This window comes from Tachyglossus aculeatus, chromosome 9, assembly GCF_015852505.1.
Source record: "Tachyglossus aculeatus isolate mTacAcu1 chromosome 9, mTacAcu1.pri, whole genome shotgun sequence".
NCBI classification, from domain to species: domain Eukaryota; kingdom Metazoa; phylum Chordata; class Mammalia; order Monotremata; family Tachyglossidae; genus Tachyglossus; species Tachyglossus aculeatus.
In genome coordinates this window covers 47,960,236-47,984,859 of record NC_052074.1, presented here as the reverse complement: position 1 = coordinate 47,984,859, position 24,624 = coordinate 47,960,236, and the positions used below count along the sequence as shown (strand labels likewise).

Below are 24,624 nucleotides of genomic sequence, written 5' to 3'. Positions count from 1 at the left end.
AGTTATTAGTAGACTAACTGCCAAATTTTATCCTGGCTGTTGGAAGCAGAGCTTCTTGGGGCAGGAGAAAGAGGGAGGGAGGAGAGAAAATATACCAAAGAGAGATTAGAGAGGCAGAGACACAGTTGCAGTAGTATCACAGCAGCAGCCACAGCCCGTTGTTGGGTAGGGCTATATGTTGCCGACTTGTACTTCCCAAGCGCTCAGTGCAGTGCTCTGCACACAGTAAGTGCTCAATAAATACAACTGAATGAATGAAAATCTAGAGTCAGAAGAGAGGGAAGAAGACCAGGAGAGGAGAGAAAAATGGAATTGGAGAGACACCTTCTTTACTGAGTCTAGTTGGAATCATGCCCAAAATCCAGTTGGTCAAGTCCAAATGACATCTACCTCTGGCCCTATCTGGCCCCTATAAGGTTTGTTAGTTCTGTAGTGAGAGCACAAGTACACGTTCAGGCTGAAGGCTCAGCAGAAGGGCTAAATCTGGGACAGGGTCACCCCTGTGGGGGACATCCCTGCCTGGGGCCTGGGAGAGGAGGCCAAATCTGGACTAAACTAGCACTACAGGAATTAACCCAGTTGGAAGCCTATAAGAGATGACTGATTTAAGCCAGGCCTGTGCCAAAGCTATACCGAGAGGGCAAGTCTAAGTGAGCATCACTGCTAGGTATGAGCACAGTGACTGCAGGAAATGGAATGTCAATTTAAGAGTCCAGTTTCATACCTTTTTAGAGAAAGGTGGGAAGATGGGGTGGGGTGGCCACTGATGGCACTTAAGGATATGGGAGACCTCTGTCAGCCGCCTTCCCAACTCTGCCCCAGTACCACTCGGGGACTGGCCAGCTGAAAACCAGATGAAAGACCACTCTACTCCAAGGTGAGGGGACCTTATTTTCCAAGTGTAAAGTGGGGTAAGGATGATACTTTGGGGGAAGATGGAGAGGCAAGATGAGTAATTTAAAATTAACGCCAAGAAAAAGGCAGGAGAGATTAAAAGGGTGGAGGGCAGAGCAAAATAAGAAAGAGGGAAGGAAGATGGGCACCCCATTCTCAGAAAAAAAAAAATCAAAAAAACCACATCCTTGGTACTCAGAGCAATCTTAGATTAGGATGGCAAAACAAGGCAGCAAGAACACCCTTCCCCTCTCCCATTTTTTTGGCCTCCATTGGCAACTCTGAGCTCAGCCTTATTCCTACTCTGGAAAAGACCACTATTGCCATCAAAGCCAGCTACTTACAGGTTTTGTGCAATAAAGGATTGCTCAGAGCCAGAAGCCTAGGATGAAGACCCAGCATAACTCAATGGAAAGAGCACAGGCTCGGGAGTCAGAGGTCATGGGTTCAAATTCCGGCTCCGCCAATTCATTCATTCATTCAATTCATTCATTCAGTCGTATTTATTGAGCGCTTACTGTGTGCAGAGCACTGCACTAAGCACTTCATAAGTACAAGTTGGCAACATATAGAGACGGTCCCTACCCAACAACAGGCTCACAGTCTAGAAGTCAGCTGTGTGACTTTGGACAAGTCACTTAACTTCTCTGTGCCTCAGCTACTTCATCTTTAAAATGGAGGTGAAGACTGTAGCTCCACGTGGGACAATCTGATCACCTTGTATCCTCCCCAGCGCTTAGAACAGTGCTTTGCACATAGTAAGCGCTTAACAAATGCCATCATTATTATTATTAAGACCCCCAGCAGTTGCAGCAGCAGGAGCAGGACTGAAAACAGAGCAGCAGCGGATGGATGGATACATACTCAATCCTCACTCCCTACATTCCCTGGCTGTGCCCTACAAATCAGGCTGTTCTCTGGAGGCTGCAATGGAAATTATTTTGGAAGATGAAGTCAGCCACTTGAAACATGGAAGCAACAGGAGAGTGCACAACCGTAGCTTCCTCTGCTATCAATTCCACCACTTTTGACTCTTGATTGCTAGCAGCTATGGCAGAAACAAGGATACCTAACATTTTACGCTCAAGATGATACCATTCTAGCTTGTCACTGTCAATATTGTATGGGTCAGAATCAAAAGATTTACTTAAGTCTAAAACGATTTACACGTCTTATCAAGTGTAAAAGGAAATTAAACGATTCTAATATAGCTTGTTTCTCATACAGTTACAATGGTCACTTCCTAATATTTTGGGCTTCTCTAGGTAGTTACAAAATTATTGGTTTGATGATTTATCCTAGTATCTTCCCAGGTACTAAAGTTAACCTAAACGGTCAGGAATTACCAAGATCATCTATTTTTATAGATGCATGGAAACATTTGCCCTCCTATTAAATTTCTAGGATCTCTCCTGTCTTCCAAAAGTTCTCTAAAACAATGGTGGAGCATCTGTGCATTCTCATGGACCCAGACTACAAATCATTTCAGTAGACTGTGCCCTGGTAGGGCTTCTTATATAAGATATTAAAAGGTAAGACCTGTACAATGAGTTTTCTCCATTCTAATATAATTAGCTTTTTTTTTCCAGATTGATTTACAATCTCCTTCACTAGGCCAGGTATATGCTCATTTATGCTCTCCTATACCATCCTGTGCCCACTTAGGAATCCTTGTTCACGAACAACCTGGAACAAACGCAAATCCTCATAATTTTGAGGTGCTGGAAATTATGTTAACATTGCTTTGCCATAAAGCAGTAGCCTATGGCTACTCACTTACCGTAACTCTGGAGACTTTCTGATAGCATCACAGCAACAGCTGGGGTTCACATTGAATCCATGTCCTTCAGTTTCTATTGCTCTTCAGCAACAGAAAAAGTCATTGAGCACTAGTGTCCAGAGTGCAGAAGTAGGTGACTGGGGAATGTGCAAAAACAGTAAAAGCTATTGCAACCATGTCCCCGACATGCAGTATTCCTCTAGATAAAATGTTAGGTATCCTTGTTTCTGCCATAGCTGCTAGCAACCAAGATTTAAAGGGGTGGAATCGATAGCAGATCTGGATCACTTGGGAGACAAAGAGAAGAACTTCCAATGTAGTTCTATCTTCCTTGCTACCAACACCACCCAAAGCGATCGTTGTAAAAATCAGTGTCCTTTTAATACAGTGAGGGCTCCAAATTGGGCCTCTAATATCTGATTTTGCGGTGTCACCTGGTAAAGTCACTTCTAGTTCACCTTCTGAAAGCACTGCTTAAATTAGGACTTTGTGGGCTGCTTGAAGCCCCAAGAGCGTGTTCCCGGGTTGTGTTGTACCGTCTAGTGGGCTTAAGTGCAGTTTTTTAAAAGGCTCCAATAACACCTTAAGCATTAATATGGAATCAAAGCGTGCGTGTGCCTGGAGGGCAGGCCAATCTCATTGACAGTTCTAGATAAGTCAAGTGACCTTGCATCCGGGTTCCATCTTCCTTTTTCACTCCAGCTCAAGGGAGCACACTCGCTGATTTACAAAGCCAACAGAAGGCTTCACGAAGCTTACATGATTCTTCTTTCTACCTTATGGCCCATCTTGGGCACTGGGAAACTCATCCGCCATGCTCTTGCTTCCCTAACCCTACGGTCTTCCTGCGGATCGCCTCACGGGTGTGTTGGGAAGCGGGTCCCTGTCGCAAACACTCAGGCCTGCAAGGCTTTTCCGAGTCTTGAGTTGGGTTTCCGTCGCTGTGAGGGACCTGCTGAGTCCCGGAGAAGCCCGGGTTTCCCCAAAAGTGAAACAAAAAATGGAACGTCTTACTGGTCCTCTGGTCCGGACTGGAGGCGGTGAAGGCAGTGCCCATCTTGAGAGAAGCAGCGTGGCTCGGTGGAAAGAGCACGAGCTTTAGAGTCGGAGGTCACGGGTTCAAATCCCAGCTCCGCCACTTGGCAGCTGTGCGACTTTGGGCAAGTCACTTAATCAATCAATCAATCGTATTTATTGGGCGCTTACTGTGTGCAGAGCACTGTACTAAGCGCTTGGGAAGTACAAGTTGGCAACATATAGAGACAGTCCCTACCCAACAGTGGGCTCACAGTCTAAAAACTTAACTTCTCTGCGTCTCAGTTCCCTCATCTGTCAAACGGGGATTACCACTGTGTGCGATACCTTGTAACCTCCCCAGTGCTTGGCACATAGTAAGCGCTTAATAAATTCATTCAAGCGTATGTTGAGCGCTTAGTGTGTGCAGAGCACTGTACTAAGCGCTTGGGAAGTACAAGTTGGCAACCTATCGAGACAGTCCTTACCCAACAGTGGGCTCACAGTCAAGAAGACTAGACTAATTAATTCCATCATCATTTTGGCAAGGTTTCTGACTAACTAGTCCACCCTCCCCACAATAAGCGGGCAGCCGCCTGAGCATCGCCTTCCTCGGCCCCTGAAGGATTTAAAAATCCCTCCCCGGCGTTTAGAACAGTGCTTTGCACATAGTAAGCGCTTAATACATTCATTATTATTATTATTATTATTAAAAGGGGACGAGAAAACCGTTGAAAACCCCTCCATTAGCAGCGCTGCCCACAGGCCCCTCAGGCGCGCGTCCTGTCATCTTATTGCCTTCTCGTGGACGCGAGGGATTCCCGCCCCCGCGGGGGGGGGGGAGGCGGAGCTCGACGCCTGATTGGCCGGAGCCCCGCAGGGGGCGGAGCCCGGGCGGCCCCTCGGAGGTCAAAGGGGTTGGCGCGCGCCGGGGCTCGTGCAGTGGCTGCCCCGGGGGCGGGATGGGGGCGCGCGCGTGCCGCTGGGCCCGGCTGCTGTGCGTCCTGGCCGCCTGCGGCTGCCGCCAGGGGGCGCCCTCCGAGCCCAAAGGTAACAGGCGGCAGGGCGGGGCACCCCACGCGCCTGCGCCAAGAGGCCGCGGAGCGTGCGGCTGAGGAGACGACGACGGGGCTTGGGTGGGAGGTGTTAGGCCTTGGACACTGATTAGATAGTATTCCTCTAGACGGACGGGGGGAGGAGGAGGAGGAGGAGGGCTTGTTCTTCTGGCTCTCTTTGTCTCTCTAGGACTTTTTCTGTGAGTCCCTCTGGTCGTCTGTGAGTCTGTCTGGCCGGCTGTGAGTCTGTCTGGGAGTCTTTCTGGCCTGCTGTGAGCCTCTCTGGCTGTGAATCTGTCAGTGAGTGTCTCTCTGTCTGTGAGTCTCTCTGTCTGTGTCTGTCTGTCTGTGAGTCTGTCTGTCTGTGTGTCTCTTTGTGAGTCTGTGTGTCTCTGTGAGTCTGTCTGAGTCTCTCTGTGAGTCTCTGTCTGTGAGTCTGTCTGTCTCTCTGTGAGTCTCTGTCTCTCTGTGAGTCTCTGTCTCTCTGAGTCTCTGTCTCTCTGTGAGTCTCTCTGTGAGTCTCTCTGTCTGTGAGTCTCTCTCTGTCTGTGAGTCTCTGTCTGTGAGTCTCTCTCTGTCTGTGAGTCTGTCTGTCTGTGAGTCTCTCTGTCTGTGAGTCTCTCTGAGTCTCTGTCTGTGAGTCTCTCTGTCTGTGAGTCTCTCTGTCTGTGAGTCTCTCTGTCTGTGAGTCTCTCTGTGTGTCTCTGTCTGTGAGTCTCTCTGTGTGTCTGTCTGTGAGTCTCTTTGTGTGTCTCTGTCTGTAAGTCTGTCTGAGTCTCTGTGAGTCTCTGTCTGTGAGTCTCTCTGAGTCTCTCTCTGTGAGTCTCGCTCTGTGAGTCTCTCTGTCTGAGTCTCTCTGTCTGTCTGTGAGTCTCTCTCTCTGTGAGTCTCTGTCTGTGAGTCTCTCTCTGTCTGTGACTCTCTCTGTGAGTCTCTGTGAGTCTCTCTGTGAGTCTCTGTGAGTCTCTCTGTCTGTCTGTGAGTCTCTCTGTCTGTCTGTGAGTCTCTCTGTCTGTCTGTGAGTCTCTGTCTGTCTGTGAGTCTCTGTCTGTGAGTCTCTGTGAGTCTCTGTCTGTGAGTCTCTGTGAGTCTCTGTCTGTGAGTCTCTGTGAGTCTCAGGCTGTGAGTCTCTGTGAGTCTCTCTGTCAGTCTCTGTGAGTCTCTCTGTCAGTCTCTGAGTCTGTCTGTGCGTCTCTGTGAGTCTGTCTGTGAGTCTCTCTGTGAGTCTCTGTGAGTCTCTCTGTCTTTGAGTCTCTGTGAGTCTCTCCGTCTGTGAGTCTCTGTGAGTCTCTCCGTCTGTCTGTGAGTCTCTGTCTGTGAGTCTCTCCATCTGTCTGTGAGGCTCTCTGTCTGTGTGTCCGTCTGTGTGCGAGTCTCTCTGTCTGCATCTCTGGCTGTCTCTGTGTCTCTCTGTGTGTCTCTCTGGCTGGCTGTGTGTCTCTTTGGCTGTGCTTCTCTCTCATTCTAATAATAATAACGGCATTTGTTAAGTACTTACTATGTGCCCAAGCACTGTTCTGAGCACTGGGGAGGATATGAGGTCATCAGGTTGTCCCATGTAGTGCTCCCAGTCTTAGTCCCCATTTTACAGCTGAGGGAACTGAGAAGTGAAGTGACTTGCCCAAAGTCCCACAGCTGACAAGTGGCAGAGCTGAGATTAGAGCCCGCGGCCTCTGACTACCGAGCCTGGGTTTAGAGAAGCAGCGAGGCGTAGTGGAGAGAGCCCGGGTTTAGGAGGCAGAGGTTGTGGGTTCTAATTCCGCCTCTGTCACTTGTCAGCTGTGGAACTCTGGGCAAGTCACTTCTCTGGGCCTCAGTTCCCTCATCTGTAAAATGAGGATGAAGACTGTGCGCCCCACTGGGACGACCTAATCACCTTGTATCTACCCCAGTGCTTAGAACAGTGCTTAGCACATAGTAAGCGCTTAACCAAAACCATCATCATTATTACTATTATTATTATTCTGTGTGTGTCTGTCTGCCCGGGTTTTGGCACTCGGTTTTGCAGTTCGCTGTGGTAGTTGGGGGCTCCTGCGGCCGGGGCCTGTGCCGGGGGACAGAGCGGCTTGGGAAAACCATTCATTCACCAGAAGCAGCGTGACTCGGTGGAAAGAGCCCGGGCTTGGGAGTCAGAGGTCGTGGGTTCTAATTCTTGCTCCTACACTTGTCAGCTGTGTGACTTTGGGCGAGTCACTTCACTTCTCTGTGCCTCAGTTACCTCATCTGGAAAATGAGGATGAAGGCTGTGAGCCCCATGTGGGGCAACCTGATCACCTTGATTCCCCCAGCGCTTAGAACAGTGCTTGGCACATAGTAAGTGCTTAATGTACTATTATTGTTATTATTCATTCCTGCTCTCCAACCACACCATGGCGGCGGGGCCTTTTAAAACTCCTGTTCTCTCCACTATGATTCTCTCATCCTTGCTTTCATTCAGTGACCATCTCGATTCTTTTTCTTTTGGTATATTCTGCTTGGATTACTGGCAATAAGTGCAAACTTCTTCACCGTGAGAGGGAAGCTTCCTCATTCCCTTCACCTAAGGTGCGTGTCTTACACTCGCTTTCAAACAACCCCCCTCATTCCTCCTGGCAGTAAATATCAACTATACCTGAAGCCTGGGACTCCAGAGACCCTATCTGAGGTATGTGGGTTAGGCTTACCTGACATTAAGGTTTTCTGCTTGCGTCCTTATCAACTTGACACTACAGGGAAGCGTTGCTTCCTCAGCAAGATGCTAGTAGCAATCTCAAGTGTCATGAATACCGGCAAGAAACTTCTTTACCATGGAAGGACGCTAAATGTCAGGTGACTGAACAGTAGTAGCCCAGGGTAAATCAGACCCCATGACGTATAAAAGGATAACTATAGTTATACTGTGATTCAAAATGCCCCACAAATTGCTGCCTTTTCTACAAATTTTATATCATGTAACTTTCACTCCTTTTCCAATTTCAATCCATTAAGAATATTAAGGAAACACTTTAGAACAGCCAATGTTTTTTTTAAAAAAAGAATCTTGTGGAATACCTATGTCATGTCTTATTGCTCTTTTCCTAGATTGGAGTAGGCTAGTCTTCCAACCAGTCATTTGGAATTTGCTAGGTTCAAAGTATTGCATTTGTGGTGGGGAAGAATATAGTAGACTTGCTAGACCTACTCCCTGCCCTTAAGGGGTTTATAATCTAGTGTGGTGGCTAGCGTTAAAGTACCCATAAGAGGACCTAATTTGTGTGTGTGTGTGTGTGTGTGTGTGATGGGGTAGTTAAATGTCTCTAGTGCTAAATAGAAGTTGATAAAGTGGATAGATTAGAAATCAGATGTGGAGCTCTGTGGAGGATGTAATTGTACTTGGTAAGCACTTACTGTGTGCCAAACACTGTACCTTGGCTGGGGTAGATACAAGCTAATCGGGTTGGACACAGGATATGTAACTTCAGAAGGCTTTGAAGATGTGCTCTGCACATAGTAAGCGCTCAATAAATACGATTGATGATGGGGAGAGGCACTCTATGGACACCTTGTTACACATGGCTTCATAAACCCCTTCTTTGCCATCACTCTTCTCTTCCCCACCGCCCCCCCACCCCTTTCTTTGGCATCTCTTGTTGGGTGATGTCAATCCACTGATGACTTGAAATATTTTAGATGCTTAACTGGATATCTGCTTCTCTACACCAAACTATAAATTTATCCAGTAAGACCCTCTCCCATCTTCACTGTTGTTTTTCTCAAGCCTGTCCCATTCCACTGTCCACTTGGAAATTGGAATGTGGGCCAATTTTGATGTGGCTTAATCCATGTTTGAAGGATTAAGGTTGGAGACCATTGAGGCATCAGAGGGACTGAATAGTTCATGCATTTAAAAGTGAAATCACATCTCTGTTGCACTACTTAACAATCTTCTGCCACTGGTCTGAGTCATTTGGAATTTGCTAGGTTCAAAGTATTGCGTTTGTGGTGGGGAAGAATATAGTAGATTTGCTAGACCTACTCCCTGCCCTTAAGGGGTTTATAATCTAGTGTGGTGGCTAGCGTTAAAGTACCCATAAGAGGACCTAATTTTTGTGTGTGTGTGATGGGGTAGTTAAATGCATAAGTGTCTCAAGTGCTAAATAGAAGTTGATAAAGTGGATAGATTAGAATCTATTAGATTTAGATTTGGAATCTGAGTGGCAGAAAGGAGCTAAATTTTTCAGGAAGGAAAATAAAATATAATAGTATTTAAGTGCTTACTTTGTGACAAACACTGTTCTAAGTGCTGAAGTAGATACTAGCTAATCAGGTTAGACAGTCCCTGTAACACATGGTGCTCACATTCTTAATCCCCATTTTACAGATGAAGTAACTGAGGCAAACAGAATAATAATAATGTTGGCATTTGTTAAGCGCTTACTATGTGCCAAGCACTGTTCTAAGCGCTGGGGTAGATACAAGGTAATGAGGTTGTCCCGTGTGGGGCTCACCATCTTCATCCCCATTTTGCAGATGAGGTAACTGAGGCCCAGAGAAGTTAAGTGACTTGCCCAAGGTCACACAGCAGACAAGTGGCAGTGCTGAGATTAGAACTCAGATCCTTCTCACTGCCAGGCCCATGCTCTATCCACTAGTCCATGCTGTTTCCAAGGTACATAAATGTTTCACTAGCACTTGATGAACTGAACACCCTCTCTTCGCCTTTTCCTGCTTCCCAGATTAAAGTATCCTCTAACATACTGATTCATGTGTACACAGCTTAGTACACGAGGATGTGGATTCTTGTCACCAACTTTCAGAACTAGTTCATTTCAGTTATGTATTTGAAAGCATGTCGCATTAGGAATCAAGTACCAGTGGGCTTTTCTTTAAAATCTGTGAATTTGGTGTCTAAAGCTAATAAATGACTAAGGCCAGGCATGTTGTATAAACCCTAGCTTTTTACAGTTTTACAAGTTGTTTAAAAAGGGACTCTGTAAAGTGTCTATTCTTGGCTTTAAGAAAATTTGTCTTATGAAACATTTTTCCTCTTTGCTCAATCCTTCCCCGTTATACAGCCTGCCTTTGCTTTAAATCTTGAAATCCTAAGAGTGTGTTTGCAATAAAGCGATGACCAAAGCTCGATTCATTGTATCCGATGTAGGCTAAAATGTTAAGGAAGTTGAGAAATCTGGTTATAAGCAACTTTAAGTGAGGCAAGCAGACACAATTAGGACCGTTGTTTGCTTAATGAGGTTAGCAGTCCACACCCATCATAGCCAATTCTGCTCAACCCAGTAGAAGTGAGTTGGTGCACATTTAAGAGCAAAATGAAGATTTTTTTTAAAAACTGTTGAAAGGACACTCCTGCTAGAAGTATTTCATGCAGGTGTAACTACTTAAAACTAAAATGCTGTCTTGAAGTAGCAAAACATGGGAGTGGTGAAGCTCTCAAACCTATAAACCACAAAGGGAGCTTTATCACCCTTAGCAGCAGAGTAATCTAGTAAGTAGCCAAAGAAGGGAAGTCTATGCTTTTGCTCCCATACTGTTGGGAGGAGCATTGAAAGCAGAGGGTGTTGTCTACTAAGGTTTTGGGGGTAGGGGAGGGAGGAGAGAGGTTTTTGTAAGAGATTTGGTGGGGAGGGTGGAGGGTCTAGCTAAATAGTGACAGCTTTATCACTGCTCCGGTGAGGCCAACTTGATATAATGACTTGTACTTCCCAAGTGCTTAGTACAGTGCCGTGCACACACTAAGCGCTCAGTAAATACGATTGAATGATACGATCAACTGGTGGCTTCTAATTTTCTTTAGAAAAGAACAGTTGGTGCACCATATTCTATATTTCCAGGATGGACTAGTTAAAAATAAAAGAGAAGCTCCCATCCCTCTAGATTGTAAGGGTGTTAGGTTAGAAAATGTGTCTGTTAAATTGTTGTATTGTACTCTCAAGTACAGTGCCCTGCACCCAGTAAGCACTCAAATGCATTTGATTGATCCATTACGTAGAAGCCATTGGCTGACCCCAACACTTATTTGTTTTAAAGAGGAAGCATTCTGCCGTGCTGTGAACAAATCAGGGGGCAAGAGAAAAGAACTCTGACTTTTCTGGCAGAGGAAGAGTCACTGGACTGCCTAGTTGCCATCAATTTGTGGTTATGAAGCTCTGCCCTAATTACACATTTGTCTGATTTCAGAAAATGGTCCCTTTACCATTCTCCATGAAAACACCCACAAGTGCCTCCAAGTTAAGAATGGATGGGTGGTATCAGTGGAGTGCACAAAGGCAAATGATCTGCTATGGAAATGGGTATCTCATTACCGCCTCTTTCACCTGGAATCTCAGAAGTGCCTTGGACTGGATAATACCAAAGCGAAAGGTTATGTGAAAATGTTCACCTGTGACTCCAGTGTAATGTTGTGGTGGAAGTGTGACCTGGGCTTTGTCCATGGCGCTAACCAGCTCGGACTGATTTTGAAGAATGGGATTCTGACCACGAGTGCCAGTTTATCCGATTCCTGGAAGAAAGGGGATTCCGATGAAAATCTTTGTGACCGCCATTACCTTGGTAAGGCTGGGCTGACTATCTTAACTGTAATCGTGTGTGTTGCCCACTCGCCTGGGGAATACAGAGGTCAGCCTAAACACTGAGTTTCTTGAAACTAAACCTGAGGTCATATAGCAGAGAAAATTAACTGATTAGCACTACCAAGTGTTTTAAATCACTGTAAAACTCAAGTCTTTAGGTTCCAGTGTCTTGGCTACAGTCTAAAGGCATCTGACCAACAGTGAAATCTCCATAGCCTTGTGTCTTGAAGGCAAAAATCAGGATTATTCTGTGGATTTGTTCACTGGTTCTGTCTCTCCATTTGTTCTGTCATCTGTCTATGGGCAGACTTTCAATTTCACCCTTGCTTGGTGAGGTGCAAAGAAAAATGTCACCCATTGCAAATCAGCCTGAGTCCAGATATTCCTCACCTGTCTTGACAGATCTTCACAACTACTTGGTGACAAGTCATCCGTCAACTCTGAGAAAGGAAACTATGACTTTGTGCAGCCTTTGGTTTTTTTTGTGCCTGGCTTGTTGGTTTGGAGCTGTCCAACTTAAACTGATGAGTAACCCTTGGGCCTCAATAGTTAGAGTGAGTTGGGTGGGGGCCCTTAGTTAGCATTGTATAGTTTTTTGAGTAATTACGTGCATTCATTCCATATGTTAGAGTAGTATCATTGTTAGTGCAGTAGCAAAGTGGAACCAACAGTCCTGAACCTAGTTCATTCATGAAAAACTTAAACAAGTTGAACAAAATCATAAACTCTAAACAGATTTATGTTCCTCTTACCCAAGATTGGCAGGGAATATAGCTCAACATTTCCATCCTTCCATTGCAGGACACCAGATCTCTGGGGAAATTTGTGCGTGTGTGTTTGTGCAACGTTTGTGTATACTCTATACCTTTTCAAGACGAGTTACTGAAGTTGACTTATACTGTATTTATATTTTGTAGAAATATATACTCAGAATGGGAACTCGTACGGAAAACCTTGTGAATTCCCATTCTTGCATAATGGAATATGGCATCATGACTGCATTGCTGGGGGTGATCAAGAAGGCTTATGGTGTGGCACAAGTATAAATTATGATGATGACAGAGAATGGGGAATCTGTTTAAAACCAGGTATGTTTCATAATCTGCTGCACTCTGATCTTAAGGTCAAGATGCTATTGCTTGTATTCAGTTGTAGCTAGAGGAGATAAGATTATTCAGATCAGTTAATATAGTGGTAGGGTTTTTTATGTTTTAGTTCTGTGGTTGAATGTCATAATTATAAATTTCAAGCGGACTGAACAGTAAAGAGGTATGGCCAACTGCAGTGCACTCAAATCATATTGCCACTGAAGTAGTAGAGGGGGTAAGCTAAGATGAGGTGTGTGTGTGTAGCGTGCACGCGTGCGTGCTTGCGGGGGAGAAGGGAAGCCATTAGTGTTCCTGAGATAACCATCTCACGCGCACATGCTGGGACTTGTCCAACCCCCTGCTCTACGTGGTCACTAATATGCTATTTGTCTCCTAAACAGAGAGTGGTTGTGAAGTTAACTGGGAAAAGAATCCACAGCTTGGAAATTGCTACCAGATTAATACCCAGACAGCTCTTTCATGGAAAAATGCTTATCTCTCATGTCAAAGTCAAGGAGCAGACTTGCTGAGCATTGGCAGTGTTGCTGAATTAAATTACCTTGTGGGTAAGTTTTCTTTCTGTGTTCTGGGAACACAGTTCTCTATTGAAAATGTCTATGAGAAGCAGTTTGGCCTGGTTGAAAGAGCACTGGCCTGGGAGTTAGGAGACCTGGTTCAAATCCTGGCTCAGCCACTTACTTGCTGTGTAATTTTAGTCATGACACTTCTGTGCCTCAGTTTCCTCATATGTAAATTGAGGATTAAACACCTGTTCTTCCTCCCATTTAGGCTGCATCTGATCTGCCTACCTCAGTGCTTTGCCTATAGCAAGTGTTTAATGAGTGCTATTTATTACGTATGTCTTTACTGAGGTAGAGAATAGGCAAGTTTTCCTGAGCATACAGGGAAGATTAGAGTATGGGTTGAGATGGAGTATATGCTTAAATACTGGTGAGTAGCAGGAGATTATGCAAGTGAAAGCATCCAGAATGACCCAGCTGAAATCACTTAAGTTGAGAAAGAAAATCCTGCTCATGGGGAGAATTTCTAAAGGTGACAAAAGCATCTGGCATAAACCAATGCCATTTAAGTGCATGCATGCAGGACACTGTACTAAGCGCATCGGAGAAGCCATCAGAACTATGATTAATCTCCTCAGGGAGGTTACAATCTAAAGATGAAAGTTTTGGCCGTGTCTGATGGCGATGCTGGCAATAAAAACATGAAGTGGAAATGAAACTGTAACATTAGAAAATGCCTAAACTTTCAGTATAAAAATCTATAGTGCTAAAACGCGTTCATTTAGGATATGGTTTTCTTCGTATACGGATCTTGCTGAAGTATAGAATTTTTCTTTTCTTAAATCCTTTTCTAGAGATCAACCCAAAGGGTATTTCTTAAGTTGAGTTGCTTCCCAGGGCTGGGACAAGCAGTTTTGCAAGACAGTGGCTTGCATCATCATCATCATCATCATCATCATCAATCATATTTATTGAGCGCTTACTATGTGCAGAGCACTGTACTAAGTGCTTGGGAAGTACAAATTGGCAACATATAGAGACAGTCCCTACCCAACAGTGGGCTCACAGTCTAAAAGGGGGAGACAGAGAACAAAACCAAACATACTAATAAAATAAATGGAATAGATATGTACAAATAAAATAAATAAATAAATAAATAGAGTAATAAATATGTACAAACATACATATATACAGGTGCTGTGGGGAAGGGAAGGAGGTAAGATGGGGGGATGGAGAAGGGGACGAAGGGGAGAGGAAGGAAGGGGTGGGGTGGCAATAAAAGCAGAATTATTGCTGTGGAAGATAGCTCTGCTCTTTGAAAACCAAACACTCCTTCTCTTCTCTCTTTCCTCGCTGTTGCCAGTATTTCAGTCTGCTAGCTGTCCTCTTCTCTAGACAGACCAGAGTGTTCCAGAAGAGGCAGGGGAAGCACATCCAGAAGAGGGCATGGTGACCCTGGCTGCCAGAGTTTCTGCCCTCCGTGGAATCCTACACTTCTCCCTGCCCTTCTGTTGCAGACTCTGGTGTTTTGTCACTTCAAGGACCTGGGCTGCCCAGCAGAGAGGCTAACAAGAGGGCCAAAGGAAACTGACCGCTACCGTATGCTTTGCAGTCTTTGTCACAGAGCCTTTGCCTTGGCTTCTCCCCAACCCCCTAGCTCCAAATGCCCAACCAGAATCAGGCTTACGAATAAAACTCTTGAGAAGGGTGGTGGCCTTATAAAACCCAGAAAACTTCTGACCTCCTGCTTTATCTACCCTTAAAACTGTCTTGGAGCCTGTAGATCATGAATTTGCTGCCTCCTCATTTTGTCGGGGCAGTGTCCAGCCCAATCTCGCAAGCTGTTTTCAAAAGTCAGAGTTTGCATTGTCCCTCTCTCTCCCCACACTCAACCACCTACTTCTACTCCTCCACTCTGTAAGAAAAAAAACAAGGCAAAATGTGGTTTCCCAAACACATTCTACTCATTTTGACAGATGAAAGACAAAGTGTATCTACTTTTCTGACTTCATCATTTTCCCAGCCTGGGAATGTGGGATGACTGACTTTGATGGCTAAACTGCCTGAAATTGCGGTAGTTCAACTGTAGCTCAATAAGCTCTATTTAAAATGCTAAAGTCCACAGATTCTTCTTTAGGGGTTATTGATAAGGAGGTTTTTTTAAATGTAACTTGGAGCAGTATAGTTCATGTGTACCTTTAGATTTAAAATGTATTGGAAAGTCTATCAGCCCAACAGGCTCTGTGCATGATTGGAAAGACTGCCAGTTTCCCAGACAACAGGTCTCTTGTTCCATCCTAAGTATGACTGCGCAGAATAGGGTGAACAGACCACTTCCCTTGTCTTTACCGTGGGAAGAGTGGAGGGAAAAGGATCAAAAGGCAGTGTACCTTTTGATTCTTGATGGAATTGTGAAATGGGCTTAAGAACTCAATAATGATGGTATTTGTTAAGCACTTACTATGTGCCAAGCATTGTTCTAAGCACTGAGGTAGATACAAGGTAATCAAGTTGTCCCACGTGTGGCTCACAGTCTTAGTCCCCATTTTACAGATGAGGTAACTGAGGCACAGAGAAGTGAAGTGACCTGCCCAAGGTCACCCAGCAGACAAGTGGCAGAACCGGGATTAGAACCCATGACTTCCGACTCCCAAGCCCAGGCTCTTGCCACTATTTCTAGCTGCTAGAGGACACAAATCCTGCTGATACTAAACACTTATTAGGCCCATAACTGCAATTTAGGTGTCTTGATACTGGTCCTTACCCTTCTGTATTTGTCAGATCTGTTGTGCTGCACTGCTATTCCGGGAGTATAATAGACAGAGCAGGAGGATTAGATTTTAAGTGCCTTGAGTGTAGACTAAGCATCTCGGTCAGATCTCTGCATCCACTGGATGCTCAGTAAATGCTTTTAAATGAACAAATGTCTCAAAAGTTAGATTTGTATGAGCCGAATGTCTGAAAAGCTTTCTTGTAGATCTTGACAGGAATGCCATTTGGGAGCTTTCTCAGAGTTTTGAGACAAATCATCAGACTGGCCTGAACCAAGCCTTACACAAATGTCCTGGTCTTGGCAAGACTGGAAATATACCAAGCAGAGCTAAGAGGGCCCAAGTCTGTCTTGTTTGTTAGTCTGAGGAATCCAGTCCAACTTTGTGCACACAGTGATTGTTTCATGCTACAGGGCCTGGGGTTGGGTGTTTTGGTGTTTTTGTGGGATTTTGGCAATTTTGGAAAAGTTTGGAGAAACTTGAGAACTTTGGATGTCCACAACTGCCAAAACTTGAAAGCTGAAAGTATTTAGCAGTTGCAAGGCTAGCCCATTCCAGTGGAAAAGTAGTGGAGATGGGTATAGCCTTGTTTTGTTTTTGTTTTCCCTTCATGAGACCACACCATACGTTCGTGCATGCTTTCAGCTCAAGGAACTACCTTGAAGTGCTAGACTAGATTTTTAAATTGAAAAGTTCCTTTAACACTGATCAGGATAGCACTTTAATATTCCACTAATGTAGTATTTGAGTACATACTTGTTGCCTTGTGCTGTGTTCAACACATTGGAAGTACAGCACAAAGATAATGTTCTTTGCACATAAGGAGCTTATACTCCTAGCAGAACTGGGGGCCCCATAGTGAAAAGATAAATGATTGTGTTTTGGTGGTTCCTATCAAGACCAATGAAGCTTCATGGAATATAGTTCAGAGCCATCCATGACACTTTAAGAACAAGACCTGATAACATGCACCTTTACTAGGCTCTTCAGAAGTAAAGGAAAGACACATAGCTGGGGGAGACAAATATAAATAATTACCACTGGAGTGGGCCAAATAGAGTACTTATCCCCTAGACTGTAAGCTTGTTGTGGGCAGTGAATGTGTTTATTGTTATATTAAGTCTCCTAAGTGCTTAGTACAGTGTCCTGCACTCAAATACAATTGAATGAATGAACATGAATGCCAAGGGTAGGGTTAGGTGATAAGCTTCTTAAGATGAGAAAACTGGTCTTCTGTTTTCTCTTGCTTCGTAAATACCAGTGAGTGAGCTAAACAGTCTGTCTTCTTCCCTCCAATATGGTTCTGCTAAATTTCCACCCCTACAGTGGAGCAGGAAGCATTACCACCAGCATCCTCTTTCTACCCAGCTGTTTCTGCCTTTCAGTTACATTTTTTCATGCATTCAATCGTATTTATTGAGCACTTACTGTCTGCAGAGCACTGGACTAAGCGCTTGGGAAATACAAGTCAGCCGCATCTAGAAGGGGGAGACAGACAAAACAAAACATGTAGACAGGTGTCAAAATAGAAGAAATAGAATTAAAGCTATATGCCCATCATTAACAAAATAAATAAAATAGTAAATATGTACAAGTAAAATAGAGTAATAAATCTGTACAAATATGTATACAAGTGCTGTGGGGAGGGGAAGGAGGTAGGGCGGAGGGGATGGGGAAGAGGAGAGGAGGGTTTGAGTTATTTGCGGCAGTAAATAAAAATGAAGGGAAGCACCAGAAAGTGGTCAGGATAAAAGAGCGGTTTCACCAGGGCTCAGCCTTGGGAGGAGGGAGTCTAAATCTGTACTCACTTAAACTAGCACAACTAGTTACTGCTTAACTCAACCTCAAATTAATGAACTGACTTTTTTTTCTTTCCTTTCTTTCCTTTCTTTCCTTCCTTTCCTTCCTTTCCTTCCTTTCCTTCCTTCCTTTCCTTCCTTTCCTTCCTTTCCTTCTTTTTTTCTTTCCCTCTCCTTACAGAGAAGGATAGCATTCCTAGAGCTTTCTGGCTTGGCTTAAATCAACTGGATTCTTCTGGAGGCTGGGAATGGTCTGATCATACTCCTTTAAATTTTCTTAACTGGAGTCCAGGTAACTCTTTAACAAACTCTTAGCACAACCTGGGTTTGGGAAGGGGCAGCATGGTCGAAAGAAAAGGTCTCCACATTTCGCTTAGCTTTGTCCCAGTTCCACTATTCGGTTCCTCTGTGACCTTGGGCAAATCCCATGCGTAGTGGATAGAGCATAGGCCTAGGAAGGTCATAGGTTCTAATCCAGGATCCACCACTTGTCTGCTGTGTGGCCTTTGGCAAGTCACTTTGCTTCTCTGTGCCTAAGTTACCTCATCCGTAAAACAGAGATTGAAATTGAGTCCCCCGACATGGGACGGGGACAGTATCCAGCACGATTTGCTTGTATTCACACCAGTGCTTAGTATAGTGCCTGGAAAGTAGTAAGCACTTCACAAATACCACAGTTACCAACACGTAGAACAGTGGTTGACACCTAGTAGTGCTTAACAAATACCATCATTATTATTATTAGTGTCTTTGAGCAATGGGGATAAGATTGTGTTATATTCCATATACCCTAAAGGGCCCACCATCTGATAACCTGGTACACAGTGAACAAATAGTATTGTTAATAACACCATAACGTGCACATTTCTCACCCCCTCCTTGCCAGCAGAAGACTTGGGAGCTATAGACAAGTGCACAGTTCTTAAATAGACATCATTTCCCCCATGTTTACTGGACTGCAGCAGGGTGGTTTAAATTAATATTATTTCTCCATTGGAGACTTGTCACTTGTTTGCACTGAGGGGCCAACAAGCATACAAATATTTCATAATTACAGTATGTGCTAAGCACTTACTATGTGCCAGGCACTGTGCTAAACTGGGGTGGATACAAGCAAATCAGTTTGAACACAGTCTGTCCTACATAGGACTCACAGTCATAACCTCCATTTGACAGATGTGGGAACTGAGGCATAGAGAAGTTAAATGACTTGCTCAAGGTCACACAGCAGACAAGGGACGGAGCTGGGGCTAGAACCCATGACCTTTTTGACTCCCAGGCTGGTGCCGTATCCACTACAACATGCTGCTTAAAAAAGCACTTTTGGATGCAACAAAGTTTGTGGCTATGGATTCGTTAGACAAAGCTAAACTAACATATAGCATTCTTTAAAAAAAAAAAATCAAAAGTGTATTTCAGAACTGCTGAGCCAAGTAAATCTTGTATAACAGGGTACTGCCCAGAGAGTTGGTCATAAACTGGCCTTGGGACAAATTTACTTATATCTCTCTGAGCCTCTGTTTTCCATTGATTGACAATAATGCTTGCTATCTAACTTCTAGGAATATTGTGAGATTAAATGATACTGTATTAATTATTCTACCTCCTGTCAAACTGGAGTTGTGATAAGTAACCCTGAACACAAATTTCCAACTGGCAAAAACAGTATTTATCAATATCAGAACAATGCAGAGAAAGAATACCTTTCCAGTAAGAGTGTTTTGAATAATACCTTGAAGTATTATCAATGTGGCTTATTGACCACTCCTATCCTGACTGTGTGCTCTTAACAAACCTGCTAATCAGCACAGGAAAACTCTGCCTTTACGTTTTTGTCTTAAATGGGATATAGATTTAAGTAAATAGACTTAAACATTGTATCCTTGGCCTAAAAAAATCCATAAAACCCACTTATTGTGCCTGTATCTCTTCCCTGAATCTAACTCCTAAAGAGATGCCTGGTCCACCCACCGTAGGAAGTTCAAGTTGTGCAAAAATGACTGCAAAATCAAGAGAGTGGCAAAGTTTCCCATGTGGTGCTGTACTTTCCTATATTTGCAAAAAGCCACTCAACAATACACTGGAGTTACCAGGTAACATTTGTTCTTTTTAATTCTAAGTAGAATAACATCAATTTATCTAATCCATTGAAAATAGAAAAACTTCAACTTGCATCTTGTTCAGTTTACTCTGTTCTTTCCCTATGCCTGCTCTTGTTTTGTGGTCCAGGAACCATGTTGAACTTAATGTCTCATTTCTCTCTAGCATTTAATACAGTGCCCTGCACATAACCAGTGTCACAGTTACTCGGACTGGAACCAAAAGTTATTTTGTTCTGCTAATACCAATATTCAGAAAAATCAGTAGAGAACCTGTATCATAGAGTAAACTTATTACTGGATTTTTAGTCCTAGCATGCAGTACTGTCACTCTTTTTTCCTGATAGTAGAATTGTAACATTCCATTAATGACCACGTGGCATGGTGGAAAAACATTCATTCATTCAGTCAGTCATATTTATTGAGCACTTACTGTGTGCAGAGCACTGTATTAAGCGCTTGGGAAGTACAAGTTGGATGCAATAGACTGCCTGCTGCAGTACTGTAAATGTCACCATGGCAACCAGATATTACTTGTTCCTTAAATATACTTCCAGGGATTCAGAGGTTACAGTCTTACTGTCGACTAGTCATTTATTAAGCACCTGGGATATGCAGAGCAAGTGTGATTTGAGGCATTGGAGGATACAGAAGTCTGACCTGATTCCTGCTCTTGAGGCGTTTACAATCTAATCAATAAGATGAGCCCTTAAATCTAGTGCATTAATGTTTGTCATAATTAGAATTTTTAGATCACATCTATGGCATTTACTTTCATATTTAAGTAATGACCCTCTTGATATTTTTTGTGACAAAACAGGAGTGGATGGAGCTATATTACATGGGGTCATAAAACAAATCTAGTAATAAAGGGAGAAGGAAGGGGAAAGTAATAGGGTATGTGAGACTGTCACATTTACTGGCTCTCCGAAGTAGGCACTCCAACTGCCGCCTCCTTCCCTTTACATTCATTCAGTCGTATTTATTGAGTGCTTACTGTGTGAGCACTGTACGAAGCGCTTGGGAAGCACAATTCAGCAACAAATAGAGACAGTCCCTGCCCCCATCTTGGAAAGAAAAACAAAAAAACAACCAAAAAAAACTTTCCTTCCTCAGACTGGCTATGTTGCAAGTAAAACTTTTTGTGTTCGAATTCTACTGTGTGGCTGTAAAATTTTCAGAAAATGGCTTGGATTTCAGTCAGTTATCCCAGAACATATGTTTTTGCTGTATTGTGTCTTCTTGTTTTGGCTTGGTTTGGTTTTTGTTTTGCTTTGGTTTTTCTGGACAAATGCTGTAGTAAACTTAAGTTCTTTCTCTTCCAACAATTTCCTGGAGAAAACCTAACTGTGCACATGCATGTGACATGTATAACACATCTTTTAGACTGTGAGCCCGTTGTTGGGTAGGGACCATCTCTATATGTTGCCGACTTGTATTTCCCAAGCGCTTAGTACAGTGCTCTGCACACAGTAAGAGCTCAATAAATACGATTTAATGGATCTTCCTTTAATGTGGGGTTAATCAAGAATGCAGTCTCCTTCTACTAGAACAAACAAGCAATCTCCTTCTACTAGAACAAACATTACTATTTAGACTAGTTTCACCTAGCTTTACTCATTCAAACACTCAAATTACCTCTTTCCTTTCCACCCAGATTACAAGGCTTCACTAGCCCTTAACATTACAGTTGGTATATATTTTGTCATTTTTTTCTTTAGATACTTGTATTTGATACATTAGAAGGTTAAAGTACATACCCTGTCATCTTTTACTTGTAACTTACCACTACATTTATGCAATAGTACCTTAAATACTTTGGTTCCCATAATATTATTTGCTGATATTCATCCCTGACTTCCTGGAAGCCATGGTGTCCTAGAAAGGAAGACTTCTGAAAAGTTCAGTCAAACATTGATATTTCACCTATTCCCAGATGTTTGGACGTATGTGGAAACACGCTGTGACTTGGATTGGCTGCCCAGCAACGGATTCTGCTATCTGATGGTAAACAAAAGTGATTCCTGGGATAATGCAAATGCAGGATGCCAAGAGAAAGGCAGTAACCTAATCAGCATTCACTCCTTAGCAGATGTTGAATTTATTATTCAAAAGCTTCATAAAGGTAAGTCTAAAAAGTAGGTGGAGAATCCGATTGCTCTCAACAGGAAATTGGTGGAGCACTGAGGCAGAGAAATTCAACACTTTTCTCTAGACTATAAAGCTTCCTGTGGTTAGGGAACATGGCTACCAACTCTACTGTATTGTACCCTTGTAAGCTTCTAGTGCTGTGCTGAATTCATAGTGCTCAAATACCATACACTGACTTGTGTATTCACTTGGTGGTGCCAGCCTTAAATAAAACTCATTTTATTAGGTTTAGCAGTTTCCTTAGAGAAAAGGAAACACTTTGGTAAAACCCTTTGGGTTTAAAAATGTTCTAAATTATACCCTGGCAAATGGAGTTATAGTGGTTAGTAGGCTTTTCTTACCATCTGGGTAACACACATCTTGTCCTCCTGGTAAGTAAAATATTCTAATGAATTGGGCCCCATTTCGTAGCACTCACAGTGACTCTGTGCTTAACCTGTGACTCGTGTAATAGTTTGTTCTCTGTCTCCCCCTTTTAGACTGTGAGCCCGCTGGGTAGGGACTGTCTCTATTTGTTGCCAAATTGTACTTCCCAAGTGCTTAATACAGTGCTCTGCACAAAGTAAGCGCTCAATAAATATGATTGATAGTGGCACTTCCTAAGCACTTAGTATGTGTCAGTCGGGTCCCATGTGGAAGGACAACAGGTATTGAATCCCCCTTGGCAAATGAAGGAACTGAAGCATAGAGAAGTTAAGTGACTTGTTCAAGGTCACACAGCCGTCAAGTGGAAGAGCTGGGATTAGAACCCAGCCCATGCTCTTTCCACTAAACATTGCTTCTCTGTCTCTGCTCAGTTGAGCCATCTTTGGCTTCTCTTGGCTCTCGTCCACTTTCACTTCAATACCTCTCTACCCCTGTTTTTGTTTGTAACTGCCAAACTATTAAATGGGGGGCCTGTTTGCCAAGACCAAGTTTTCAACCTGTATCTTTGCTACACACCAGCCTTTTGAGCACTCAGCCTCCCCTTTTCATGAAAACTAAAACTAAAGAAAATTAAAAAAGCTTGCCTCCCCTGATTTAAACCTCTTGCTAGGCCAGCCTAGGTCCCCAGGTATATAAGCCTCCTGGTGTTATTTAGTGACCTTACCTAGTTAAAGATGTCTTCATTCACTTCTTAGATACCCATGAAGAAATCTGGACAGGCTTCAAGAGCAAGACCATACCGACTGAATTTCAGTGGTCAGATGATTCTGAAGTGACTTTTACTTACTGGGATCATAATGAGCCAAATATTGCCTACAGTAGCACTCCAAACTGTGTTAGCTATTCAGGAAAGGTAAGAAGCCCTTCAAATGACTTATGTCTCTAGCATTATGTTTTCTAAGCATCAGAACATGAAGACCCACAGAGGCAACCAGCCTGCATCTCCCTGAACTGCTGGTTCAGAAAAATCGTTGGCCACTTGATTGCAGTCTTGGTATATTGCATTGATCCACTGTTGCTGCTCTGACGAAATCAACTCTGCTTTGTTCTCTTTCTGTGGTGTTTTTGCTTCCTGTTGTTATAGTTAGGTAGGTGGAGAGTTCACCCCTGTGGAGAAAAACTTAAATATGGGTGCAAGAAAAAAGGAGAGAATGTCAGTGAAACCCTATATGATAAAGAATGTCCTCAAGAGACGGTATGTTGTGCTTATACCAAGGCTGAATAGTCCTGAGCCCTGGGGGTGTTGAAATGGAGAGGGTGTGCTCAACATGAAAAGTTGCTAACCAATGTAGAGTGCTGAGACTTTGCCCTCACTCTTATGGGGAAGCTAAAGTGAAGGGAGGGAAGATTCATTCATTCATTTAGTCATATTTATTGAGCACTTACTGTGTGCAGAGCAGTGTACTAAGCGCTTGGGAAGTACAAGTTGGCAAAATATAGAGATGGTCCCTACCCAACACTGGGCTCACAGTCTAGAAGGGGGAGACAGACAAACAGACAAATCATGTGGACAGGTGTCAAGTCCTCAGAATAAGTAGAATTGAAGCTAAATGCACATCATTAACAAAATAAATAGAATAGTAAATATGTACAAGTAAAATAGAGTAATAAATCTGTACAAACATATACAGGTGCTGTGGAGAGGGGAAGGAGGTAGGGCAGGGGGGATGGGGAGGAGGTGAGGAAAAAGAGGCCTCTTGGAGGAGATGAGCTCTTAGTAGGGCTCCAACTTACCCTGCTGCATGGAGCAGGCAGAACGCTTAGCAGCAGCATTTAAAACACTGGAAAAACTGTGGCTGTTATAACTTCTGGAATCTTGACAGTCTGGTCTGGTAAGGAGCCTGAAAATCTGCTCCTTTAACCGTAATGTTCTATCACACTACATTATTATCCTTATTTCTTGGCTTGCTACCTTTAATCTTTCCTTTAGATTGACACCAGCCTCCTTCTACATCTTCATTCCGAGATTGTGTCTGAATTTTGGCCCTCATGCTCTCCCCTATTCATTCATTAATTCATTCAATCATATTTATTGAGCACTTACTGTGTGCAGAGCACTATACTAAGCACTTGGAAAGTACAATGCAGCAATAGAGACAATCCCTGCCCACAATGGGTGTACAGTCTGTAAGGACCTACGGTTGAGGTGATGTGGAAGGGAGGGGAAGTTGAGGATAAGGGGGCTTAATCAGGAAGGTCTCTTGGAGGAGGTGCTTCTTCAGTAGGGCTTTGAAGGGGAGAAGAGTGCTGGATTTGAGGAGGGAGGGCATTCCAGGCCAGAGGTAGGAGGTGGGCCGTGGGTCAGAGGCGAGATAGGGGAGATCGAGTCACAGTGAGAAAGTTAGCACCAGAGGAGCAGAGTATGTGGACTGGGATGTAGAAGAAGAGAAGGGAGGTGAGGTAAGAAGGGGGAAGATGATGAAGAGTGTTGCACTCCAGAAAAAGCATTAATTCAGTATTTATTAAATCAAGACCCTTTTA

The 24,624-nt window shown here is 43.6% G+C and overlaps 1 protein-coding gene across 1 annotated transcript in view; it reads left to right on the top strand.

Moving 5' to 3' along the window:
* The window catches only part of LY75 (lymphocyte antigen 75), a 123,044-nt gene that overhangs the window by 57,624 nt on the left and 40,796 nt on the right, over positions 1-24,624 (top strand). The window contains 11 exon segments of the mRNA XM_038750892.1: positions 2,650-2,803; positions 3,377-3,662; positions 4,442-4,738; positions 10,897-11,268; positions 12,206-12,376; positions 12,778-12,942; positions 17,649-17,759; positions 19,420-19,560; positions 21,503-21,691; positions 22,839-22,996; positions 23,228-23,338. Coding sequence (XP_038606820.1) covers positions 2,650-2,803; positions 3,377-3,662; positions 4,442-4,738; positions 10,897-11,268; positions 12,206-12,376; positions 12,778-12,942; positions 17,649-17,759; positions 19,420-19,560; positions 21,503-21,691; positions 22,839-22,996; positions 23,228-23,338 — 2,155 coding nt within the window.